At 48.3% G+C, this 12,568-nt stretch overlaps 1 protein-coding gene across 2 annotated transcripts in view; it reads right to left on the bottom strand.

The window, feature by feature from the left end:
• The window catches only part of LOC119162279 (nose resistant to fluoxetine protein 6), a 193,860-nt gene that overhangs the window by 147,536 nt on the left and 33,756 nt on the right, over window positions 1–12,568 (bottom strand). For both annotated transcript variants that reach the window (XM_075878888.1, XM_075878889.1), the window contains exons 7-10: window positions 5,149–5,242; window positions 4,948–5,049; window positions 499–664; window positions 288–370 (exon numbers count right to left, since the gene is read on the bottom strand). In XM_075878888.1, the coding sequence (XP_075735003.1) occupies window positions 288–370; window positions 499–664; window positions 4,948–5,049; window positions 5,149–5,242 (445 nt within the window). The remainder of the gene's footprint in view (window positions 1–287; window positions 371–498; window positions 665–4,947; window positions 5,050–5,148; window positions 5,243–12,568) is intronic.

The following is a 12,568-nucleotide window of genomic DNA, read 5'->3' on the forward strand; positions in this document are numbered from 1 at the left end:
TTTTAGAAAGTTTGATGTAAGTTGTAGAAGACAAGAAACAGCGAGACTAATTTGTTCCTTTCGGGGAACTACAGTGGGAAGGCCTGATCTGATTGCGTAGTGTTACACTTACAGCCTGCTTCTTTTTGAAGGGACAAGAAGTAAATCCTGATGGGACAATCAGTAACTTTTGATATCTTTTCATAGATTCTTTACCTACTGCATGTTAACGCACGCTGACTGTCAGTCGCGTTTGTATCATAAACGTTTTTGCTAACTCCCAAGCTAGAGGAAACAAGATCACTTACTTGATAAACAGTAGCGCGAGAGGAAATGCGACGACTAGGAATATTTGAAGTTCTGCGCTGATGTACCACATGTGTTTCAAGCACTGTAAAAGGGTAAAAAAGCATTAATAAAAGTGGGGAGTTGTTTAGGCGTCGCAGCAAACTTCTGGCCCTAAGGCACGACGCGACTGCTCTGTAAATGTGGAAGAAACAAAAACGTGAAATGTCATACCACGTCCTCTGAGTTATCGAAGTTATTCGCCTGCAATAGCACGATCCACCATTTGCTGTAGCAGCCGTGTATGTACTGCCTGTACGCGTCGTTTGACCCTGGACCGTAGGCGAAGAGTGGTAGCAGAAAAGCCACAAGTATTGTCACCATAGCAGGCACTACCAACCTGCGCAGTAGCATGCATAGGTATTTAGGCGAGGAGATAAGCCGCCAAAGAAATCTTCTCACAATGATGCACATATACGTTTGTGTTGATAATGATATGTGGGGTTTAACGTTACAAAGCCACCATATGTATATGAGAGACGCCGTAGTGGAGGGCTCCGGAAATTTCGACCACCTGCGGTTCTTGAACATGCACCCAAATCTGAGCACACGGCCTGCAGCTTTCTCGCCTACATTGAAAATGTAGCCGCTGCTCCAGGGAGTCAATCCCGCGACCTACGGGTCAGCAGCCGAATATTTCAGCCACTACACTACCGAGGCAGGGCCACATATCCGTTTGTTAAGGGGGAAAATAGCGAAATAGAAAAAAAGTTTTACTTAGTGCCATAAGTCGGAAAAAAAGCAATTCCCTTAAGAAATATATGTTATGTTGTGAGCTCACTCGTACTCCGACTCACCAAAAGCTTCCTCAGTCGGTCTGACTCGCACTCAGACTCAGTAAAACTTTTTTCTATTGGACTCACTTGGACCTAAACTGAGTGAGTGAGACACTAACACTGAAAGCTTAGTGCGAGTGAAGATGAGTCTGAGTCAGTCGACTCTTGAGTGAGTTTGGCGACCTATGCGCAGTCTACTCATATGAGCGTTATAAGCAAGACGGCACTGCAGGACCTAATACACAGGAATGAAGACTCTTATTAATGAAGGTGGTTCTCGACAGCTGCAGCTTTGTTGGTTAGCAGCCATGTGACTGGCTGTGACAGCAGAAGTGTTACCAATTTAGCTAATTTTTAGCAAGACCTAGCCTCTCTATGACTCGGCTAGCCACGAAAAATTATATTTAGCTATGAGTAGCTAGTTTAGCTTTTTATTCAATATTTAGCTCGTAATCCTGGTATTTTATCTAATACTTCTTTAAGTGTTTAACAAATATTTCAAGGAAATCACAGGACATGAAAAAATGACCCTTTCCGCCGATGTAAATGATGATTTTTCATCTGCTCTAGTCTTTTTTAATTTGCATCAAAATGTCGCACAAAATATACAAGGCGACACGAGCTTGCCAAGTCATTGAACTCAGAAAATGGCACAACAGCATCATATTCAGCGGAAAATGATGACATCTCCAAATGGCAGATATTGGGTGTGTTCCAATACTCACCATAGACGGCTAAATAGACACCTAAGTGGACAGCGGCCATCTTAAGTCTCATTCCAATTCTCACGTAGGCGCTAAAATGACAGCTTAGAGAAGACGGCTTCATAGGCATATACGATGCAGGTGTAGTGCCTACAATAATGCAGGCTATTTTGCTCTAAAGGCAAGATGACGGCTGAGCAAATTGCTCGAATTGTTCACATCTCACCAGAATAGTCGTCTGCACAAAAACAGACGCTTCTCCAGACGCTCAATGTGAGTAACTTTCAATTTTTTGTTAGATTTTACCACGAAATAAGCTAAAAACTAACAGTTACGTTTATTTATTTTAGCTGTCCCTTCTAGACGCGACGTGGCACCTGATCACGTAGAAGCCATTCAGACGTGTTCCATTTCTTCGCGGAGGAAGGAAGGGAAGGAGAGGGCATGCCCAGCAGGCGCGCTACGTGAAAAATGTGGAGAAAATTATGTCATGGCGGCCATATTCTCTGGGCACAATGGCGACGTTGTTATGGTTGCATGTTGAGCAGCGTAGCTTGTCTGACAGTGAGCGGCGGCGGTGGCGGTTGCATGTGTGCCTCCATAGGTCTCGTACTGAGCCGTTGCAGACAATATCTGTGTTCTGTGCTGCGTTATTAGTTACGCAGTGTTCTCCCGGCAGTTGTTAAACTCCTAGCAACGTTTATAAACACATTTGTTAGCCACGGGGACTGAACAGTTCATAAAACGAGCGCATATCCATGTACCCTGGGGCCGATGACATGGATGAAATACTCGAAGTGTTCCGCGAAATTGCATTTAGGCACCATGACGAAACGGAACCACAACGAACACGTTGGAGCTAGGTCAATGATGTTTGTGCATTTTTCGTGCTTGTGACAACGAATTATACTTTTGGCCACCAAGACTCAACGAGGACCATGTGCACATAGGCAGTTTCGCGTTTGGTATGTGTACAATAATAACTTTCATGTGCGTATTAAAACACCTTATCTGTTTCGCTTGCTATACTCGCCCTCAGCATTGTTCTCTTGCCGTTAGAGTTACCACGTTCAAGTGTCTCTTACACCGTGCTTAAAATCACCGCAGTTGCACAATGCTGACGCCGGTGAGTTTTACGTGGAGCACGGGCACGGTGACTGGGCGCCGCGTTGGCCGCTTGAGAGACGGAATGCAACCGCAGAAGGTGGTCCACGGCCTACCCACGGCTGTGTTACAGTGCATTAATTAATGACGTGAAAACACTAACGTTACACTCACCGCTGTCAGTGCATTCAGCGCGCCTTCTATCGTGCTGGCTTCGTTGTCAGCGAGCTGTTCCTTACTCTTAACACTCGGATGAAATCATTTTGCCAACGGTGTGGCAATGGCCTAGCGTGTTAAGCGCTGTTCCGGTGGTTTAGGTTTACCTCCACGCGCGTGCTGTGCAGTGTATGTGGTTGTCGTGCCGGAGAGAGAGTCGCACCTTCTTAGAATTCTGGTGCAAACAAAAGAGAAGAATAGGCCAAGTCAATATGGCCAACACAATGAGCGACGTCAGACCATCTCCTCAGTTGTTTTCTTCCTCCATGCAATTCTCATACAACAAAGATTTGGTGCTGTCTTATTGGCTGTTTGCGTAGACTGTCTACCATGCTTTCTTAGAATTGGATCACAGCCATCATCGAATATTTGCATGCACCACAATACTTATGGCTGTTTACCACCGCAGGTTTATACCTGCACTGCCCTTTCAGAAATTTTGAGAGCGACTGCTTTCTGCGTTTTTTTACATTATGCTAGTGCGTATTCTAAATCATTTTCGTGTACTGTACATACGTAAACTCTATTTATCACACTGGTAACCAGCCAGAACGCGCAAGGTAAATATTGTTTGACGAATAAAGAATATGAATCTTAAAAAAAGTTAGGGGATCGCAAATAAATTCGTTTTCGTGACACAAGAGTTTCAAGCAAAAAAAAAAATCTTTCACGCAGTGATGAGCAGTTTCGATATTCCTGTAAAAGTTTCACATAGTGTTGCTTCACCTGCATGCGCTTTGACTGGCAGGCATCTTGGTATTTCACTAATCAAAACAGCAAACAGTATCCTTGTTGCTCCAAGACGTTGCTGTATTGGTGCTTTCTTCTTAGCAATTGTTATTCATAAATAATTCGAAAAATATATTTGGTTGTTCAATTATGTCCTATTGATTTTTTACTCGAATTTGATTGATTGATATGTCGTGTTTAACGTCCGAAAACCACCATATCATTATGAGAGACGTCGTAGTGGAGGACTCCGGAAATTTCGAACCCCAGTGGTTCTTTAACGTGCACTCAAATCTAAGCACACGGGCTTACAACATTTCCACCTCCATTGGAAACGCAGCCGCCGCAGTCGGTATTTTCTCCCGCCACCTGCGGGTCAGCAGCCGAGCACCTTAGCCTCTAGACCACCGCGGTGAGGCAATTATTCACATTTTCGAGTATTTGCTCACCCCTAATGTTTACAGAGATCTGTGCATATGCAGCTCGTCTTTGATTAGCGCGGTAGCCTGTACGCCTTTCTAAAGACCACAACTGCCATAATTTATTAGAATGCACTGAATACGCTTTTCTTTTCCTACATATATTCTGTGTAGCTGCGTTCAGGAAGATGTCACTTGATAGTTCTATTCAAACTGGATAACACAACCGCGAGTAAATTCGTTGCCATCTTAGAATACGGCTAAAATGCTTGAAACTTTAACTTAGCTACTTTTTCATCTCCTTGCTAGATTTTTTAGCGACTTCTAGGTACTTTCACGCTGCCATCTATAGCTATTTTTGTCCTCCTATATTTGGCAACACTGGAGAGCACGTATTCTGATTTTCGAAGTCGATCAAGTTTTTTGCGGTGTAATTGTCATACGAAACGGTGCTGTGACGCGCGCTTTCTGATCAAATAAATTTTCTATGTTTGAATAGGATTTTTCCATCTTCTTGAGTAGCATATAGTTACCGGGCGTTATTTTAAACATATATTTTCAAACTGTGAGAAAACTATGGAGAAGAGCTGCAAAGTGCCGCAATAAAAAAAGTTAACACTGAAAAAATTGACTTACACAGACGAATAGCAGCATTGATTTGAAAGGTACGCGTACCTGATATATCGTTGCGATGTTCGCACAATGTAAATGAGAAATGGGTTCGTTCTTGCAAGAGCTTCACGAGATGCCGCGGTGACGTACGCCAGCAGGAACCCACTGCGTTGTAAAAAACAAAGACGTATTTGAAGTGTTGGGGTGTTATATATGTATATCCTAAATATCGTAATAACCAACACAAAAAGTAAAAATAGTCACCTTAAAAAGAAGAAAACTGTGACGCTGAGGAATGCGTTAGTGATAAACTGGAATGTAAAGTTCTCCGTCATGGAATCCATTGCGAAAACCGCATCTAAGTAAAAGAAAAGACTGGTGAGTAGGCTGATGGGTTGCACGGCAGCGTTCTGATTGAACTAGTAAAGATGGTAACTACATTCTATGTAGGATCTGTAAGTGTCATATATTTTTTGATGCGAAAGATTTTTTATCCTACTACAGACACTTTTTGCACATCCATTCATCCATGCATCCGTCTATCCATCCATCCATGTGTCCATCCACCCGTCCATTCATCCATTCATCTATCCATCCATCCATCTATCCATCCATCCATCCATGCGTCCGTTCATCCGTCTATCTAGCCGCCTACGTCAGGGTGCCATCGGGATCACCCTCTTAACTTAAGTAAACCAAAAGTAGTATGTGTGTGTGAGATGGCTTGGTGAATATGGCTCTCTGGTGATGACATAAATACAGAGACAATATCGTCCTGTATATCGTCAAATCCTTGCCACCAGACACGTGTGACACATACCCATAAACCATAAGTGGGTATGTATGTGCCACAAGTATGTGATACGTACCAAGAGTATTTGACAGTTTATATCTACCCAGAAACGGCGAGAACAGACATTGGTAACTTTAACACGAGAGCTTTGAGAAAAATCGGACATTGGCCACGTTTACCAAACGAACGCGATGAATAAATGTCAGGGTCCCAGCAGGGATCAACCCCAAGCATTCTGCCTGGAAATCAGGTATTCTGCCACAGAGCCACACCAGGTCTTGGAACTGCTTGTGGAATCGTCCGTACTGTTCGTGATAACGTCAGTGGGTGGTGGTTGCAGTGCTGAATATATCACTCTTGGACCATATATATATATATATATTGCCACAAGGCAGTAGTGGGATTGGGGCATAAAGCGGTAGAGGGTCCCTGGCTACAAGAGAAGACTACGAAGTGAATAGAGACTGGTTCCAGCCCGCCAGTGCGCCAGGCATTGTCATCGCGTGTAATCGTTGTAAATATCTGTAAATATACGTTTTCTTGTAAGATTATTGGTGGAGGTGCGGGGTACGCCTACCTGGCTTTTCCGGCAAACCAACACGGAACTTCGGAGTGGTCGCCACCTTCATTTTTCTGCAATGGCTCAACAGGCCCACCCACAAGAGCAACAGCAGCCGCAGCTGCAGCCTGCTGCAGCAGCAGCAGCAGCACCAGCAGCACCAGCACCAGCACCAGCAGCACCAGCACCAGCACCAGCAGCACCAGCACCAGCAGCAGCAGCTGCCTCCTCTGATTCTCCTGCCTCCACGAGACCCCGGAACCTTCTCGGGCACAGGCAAGGACAAGGTGAATGTTGAAGATTGGGTCGCTTTGTACGAGCGCGTGAGCGAATACTATAGGTGGGACCCTACGTTGATGCTGGCCAACGTTGTATTTTACTTGCGGGATACGGCGCTCACCTGGTATGAGACGCATGAGTCGGAGTTGACCAGCTGGGACGTTTGCAAACTGAAGCTTCTCGAGTTATTCAGCAGGCCATTTGGGCGACAGCAGGCCGCGAGGAAAGACCTGGAATGTCGCGTGCAGACATCGACAGAATCGTATGTATCTTACATACAGGACGTATCGGGCCTCTGTCGAAAGGTGGACGAGAACATGAGCGAAACTGACAAAATCGCTCACATATTGAAGGGAATTGCCGATGACGCGTTCAATCTGTTGATCGTTAAAGATTGCGCCACCGTCGACGCGGTTGTGAAGGAGTGTCAGTGCTTCGAGCACGCCAAGAACCGTCGCATAACCCGCCAGTTTGCGCGTCTGCCTAATACTGCAGCCACTTCGACCTGTGAAGACAGCCCCAAGTTCACGCAAGCTACATCGTCCGAAAATGTCACCCGAATCGTTCGTCGCGAACTCGAAGCAATGGCTCCTGCAGCCATCGCCTCTGACGGTCCTCAAGACAACGCATCCACCGTCTCCCTCATCCAAGCCGTCGTTCGCCAAGAAATAGCAAATCTCGGCATCACACCTGTTTGCGCTGTTCGCACCACCGAGAGCTCGGCTTCTGTTAACCAGATTCCGGTGTACCCTTCACGCTACCCTTCCCGCTACCGGAACCCTGCTGAATGGAGAACGTCGGATGATAGACCAATCTGCTTTCACTGCTCTCGCGCCGGCCACATTGCACGCTACTGTCGCAATCGTTGGTCATCCAATTCATCTTGGAACACTGGGACATGGCGTCGCTTTGAAGGCAGTTCTCGCCGCTTTTCTACTCCGTACGATCCACAGCCTGCTCCTACTAACGTTCAGGGCCGAAGGTTCAGCCGGTCGCCATCACCCCAAGGCCGCCGATCTCTCTCGCCGATGATTTCTCGATCCAGGTCCCCTGCACGACCTGGGCCCTCAACCTCGGGAAACTAGACCATGCAGCTCCCGGAGGTGACGCTGCATTAACGACCCATTCTGCAAATCCTCTGTTGACGATTCCTACACGCCGCAATATTTTGGACCTTTTGGTGGATGACGTTACCGTTACAGCCCTGATAGACACTGGTGCACAAATTTCAGTCATGAGCGCTGCTCTCTGTACTAAACTGCGAAAAGTGATCACGCCTCCTATTAAGTGTGCAGTAATGCTTGCCGATGGGAGCACATCTGCCGTTCTCGGCATGTGTACCTCTCGCGTATGTATTGCTGGGCGCCAGACCGTCGTATTGTTCACCGTGCTTGAGCAGTGCCCACATGACGTGATTCTTGGCCTCGACTTTCTCTCTGTGCACTCCGCCCTTATCGACTGCTCGACAGGTCTTCTTCAGTTGGAACTGCCTTTTGACGCCGCTGTTGCCCATGACGCTCAAAGTCGCCTTTGTGCCACCGAGTTCTTGCATCTTCCGCCGCAAGCCGCGACTTACGTGCAGCTCGTGTGTGATCCGCCTGTGCGCGATGGTAAATATGTCGTTTCACCTATTACCGACGTTGTGCTAAAGCACTCCATTGCTGTCCCGCACACCGTGGTGAGAGTATGCCACAATCAGACCCATCTGTCACTTTTGAACTTTGGTTTCTCCACGCATGTGCTGCCTGCTGGTATTAAACTAGGCGTCATGTCGTCGCTGCAAGAGTGTGATATTTCTGAACTGTCGGCTCAGCAACCTGCTCCGCATGTCAACTTGCTCACTGCGCCCAACCTGTCAAGCATTGACATTGCCAAAATGATAGCGCCAGATCTTTCGCCCTCCGAAGCACAAGACCTCCACCGTCTGTTGACATCCTATGCGGACATATTCGATCTTGACAACCGCCCTTTAGGCCAGACATCAGTTGTGACCCATCACATCAACACCGGCGATGCCAACCCAATTCATCGCCGCCCTTACCGCGTCTCCGCCACCGAACGCTCTGTCATCCAGAAAGAGGTCGAGAAAATGCTCGCCAAAGGCGTCGTCGAACACTCATCTAGTCCGTGGGCATCCCCGGTAGTGCTTGTCAAGAAGAAGGACAACACATGGCGGTTTTGCGTCGACTATAGACATCTCAACAAGGTCACTAAGAAGGACGTTTACCCTTTACCAAGAATAGATGACGCCCTTGATTGCCTTCATGGCGCAAAGTTTTTCTCCTCCATTGACCTTCGATCTGGTTATTGGCAGATCGCTGTTGACCCACGGGACCGAGAAAAAACAGCATTTGTAACCCCCGATGGGTTATATCAATTTAAAGTAATGCCATTTGGGCTTTGTAATGCGCCGGCCACCTTTGAGCGCATGATGGACTCCCTTCTGCGCGGCTTCAAATGGTTCACTTGCTTATGCTACTTGGATGATATAATTGTTTTTTCACCGACGTTCGCAAGCCATCTAGAGCGACTGTCCAGTATTCTCCAAGTATTTCGCAACGCTGGTCTCCAGCTGAACTCTTCCAAATGCCGTTTCGGCCGTCGCGAAATAACTGTACTTGGTCACCTCGTTAACGCATCTGGGGTACAGCCCGATCCGGACAAAATTCGCGCATTGACTCAATTTCCCGTGCCCTCTTCTCATAAGGATGTCCGGAGCTTCCTTGGTTTGTGCTCCTATTTTCACCGCTTCATCCGAAATTTCGCCGATATTGCGCGGCCTCTCACCGAGCTTCTTAAAAAAGACGTCCCATTTACTTGGAATTCGCCTCAGAGTGCTGCATTTTCGGCGCTCATTGCAGCCCTCACGACTACGCCAATATTAGCCCACTTCGATCAGACTGCCCCGACAGAAGTTCGTACGGACGCGAGTGGCCACGGAATTGGTGCTGTTTTAGCTCAGCGTCAGCATGGACGTGACTGTGTCATCGCCTACGCCAGCCGCCTTTTATCCCCTGCCGAGAGGAACTATTCAATCACCGAAAGAGAGTGTCTTGCTCTTGTTTGGGCTATCGCTAAATTTCGCCCGTACCTCTTCGGCCGCAGTTTTACTGTTGTAACTGATCACCATGCACTCTGCTGGCTTTCCTCGCTAAAGGATCCCACGGGACGTCTCGGTCGTTGGTCTCTACGCCTCCAAGAATACACCTTCTCGGTCGTGTATAAATCTGGTCACCTCCATCAAGACGCCGACTGCCTGTCACGGTATCCAGTGGATCCACCAGACGCCACAGAGAGAACTACGGAGGCTTGCGTCTTATCAATATCAGACTTTTTTGATATCGCTTCTGAGCAACGCCGCGACCCGGATTTACTTCCCATCATAGAAAGCCTGAGTTCCGCTACTCCACCCACTTCTCTGAACTTGTATTTCCTTCATGAAGGAGTTCTCTACCGCCACAACATGCGCCCTAACGGCCCTGACCGCCTTCTCGTCGTGCCTTCCCATTTGCGTGTAGATGTTCTCCGACAGCTTCACGATGAACCTGCCGCTGGTCACCTGGGAGTCACTCGCACTTATGATCGCGTCCGGCGCCGTTTTTTCTGGCCACGCCTATATCGCTCTGTGCAAAAGTATGTTGCCAGCTGCGACCTTTGTCAACGTCGAAAACGACCAACATCGCTTCCAGCTGGCCTTCTTAACCCTATTGAGATCCCTGCTGAACCATTCTACCGCGTAGGGCTCGACCTTCTCGGGCCATTTCCCACTTCTGCATCCGGGAACAAATGGGTTGCCGTGGCGACCGACTACGCGACACGTTATGCGATCACCCACGCTCTTCCAACCAGCTGCGCTACCGATGTCGCCGATTTTCTGCTACATGACATCATATTGCATCACGGCGCTCCTCGACAGCTCGTTACTGACCAAGGCCGATACTTTTTATCTCGCGTCGTCCAGGATATCGTACGTTCCTGTTCCACGAACCACAAGTTCACAACGACATACCATCCACAAACTAATGGACTTACAGAGCGCCTGAATCGCACTATCACGGACATGTTGTCAATGTATGTTTCTCCAGACCACCGTGACTGGGACGCAACGTTACCCTACGTCACCTTCGCTTACAACTCCTCCAGACATGACACCGCAGGCTATTCCCCGTTCTACCTTCTTTATGGACGGGAACCCTCTCTGCCTCTTGATACACTCCTTCCCGCTGGTTCAAGCTCCCCTGTCACATACGTCCGCGATGCCATAGAGCGAGCCGACGCAGCACGACAGATTGCCCGAGAACGACTCATGCTTTCTCAAGCCTCTCAGAAAGATCGATACGATCGTCACCACCGTGAAGTTTCGTATGCACCAGGTTCTCTCGTACTCTTGTGGACCCCATGTCGTCACATCGGCCTCTCCGAAAAACTTTTATTTCGCTATGACGGACCATACAAAGTCCTTCGCAAGATCAGCAACCTCACCTACGAGATACAGCGAGTCGTCGACGAAGCGCACTCAATGCCACCACCATCCACTGTTGTGCACGTCGTAAGACTGAAGCCTTATGAGTCACCCAACACTCCCCTTTCGTGACAAGCGCCGGGTCGGCGCTTTAACGCCGCGGGGTAGTGCCACAAGGCAGTAGTGGGATTGGGGCATAAAGCGGTAGAGGGTCCCTGGCTAAAAGAGAAGACTACGAAGTGAATAGAGACTGGTTCCACCCCGCCAGTGCGCCAGGCATTGTCATCGCGTGTAATCGCTGTAAATGTCTGTAAATATACGTTTTCTTGTAAGAATATATATATATATATATATATATATATATATATATATATATATCTATATATATATATATATATATATATATGTATATAAATTGTGAAGAAGAAAACGCATCGTTGGCAAACAACATCGCCACCGCTTGGGTACTGGGTGCTTGGCTTCGCTCGCTCGGCTCGTGCTGATCATCGCCGGCATCTGCTCGACCGTTGCTGTTGTCCGATCGTGTTTCATCGTAGGACCACCGTCGCAACAGTCGCCAATAAACCCTTTTTCAATTGGTGGAGGGTGCTGACATTCCCCGTCGCCTGAACCTGGGTGCTGCCATTCGCCGTCGCCTCAACCTGGAGCTGCGCAACCGAACGCTACCTACCATCATGGCTACCAACAACGCGCAACCTGGCTCTTCCACTCCATCCCCCAGCAACCCCGGCGTTCTTCGTTTGCGAGAGCCCAAAGTCTTTAGCGGAGCTGATGAGACTGACGTGGAAGACTGGTTCGCTAACTACGAACTGGTAAGCGCAAACAACAAGTGGGATGACGCGGACAAATTGACTTACGTCATCTTTTACCTCACTGACGTAGCCGAAATGTGGTATAACAACCACAAAAACGACATTACGACGTGGTCCATCTTCAAAACGTTGTTCGCTGACGTTTTTGGCCGACCCGCTGTCCGCAAGTCCAGAGCCGAACAACGCTTGCGGACTCGCGCACAAAAACCAACGGAATCTTTCACAAGCTACATTGAAGACATCATTGGACTTTGCAACCGACTGAACACCACCATGCCCGAGTCGGAGAAGATTCAACACATCCTCAAAGGGATAAATGACGGTGCATATCAGCTGCTCCTCGCCCGTAATCCTGCCACCGTTGCGGAACTTGTTACTTTGTGTCAAAGTTTCGACGAGTTGAGCAAGCAGCGCGCCCTGACTCGGCCATTTTCCTCACACGCCGACTCGCTCTCCAGTCTCACTTCCGTTCCCGACCGCGCACCAACCCTGCAAGAGATTAAAGACTTCGTGCGTGAAGAAGTAGCTCGGCAACTGTCGTTGATTCCCTTCACGCATCAGCCGCCGTCCCCTCGTCTGCCCTCACCACTCCGCGACGTTATTGCCGAAGAGGTAGCTCAGGCTGTTCCCGTCGCTGCCCACCAGCAGCCTGTGGCCGTGACTGTTCCCCATGCGCCGGCTATGCAGCCCGTGGCCGCGCCTCTTACTTATGCCCAGGTGGTACGCAGCAGACCCCGCCAGCAGCTTTTGCCACCCAT

This window comes from Rhipicephalus microplus, chromosome X (assembly GCF_043290135.1).
Source record: "Rhipicephalus microplus isolate Deutch F79 chromosome X, USDA_Rmic, whole genome shotgun sequence".
NCBI lineage: Eukaryota > Metazoa > Arthropoda > Arachnida > Ixodida > Ixodidae > Rhipicephalus > Rhipicephalus microplus.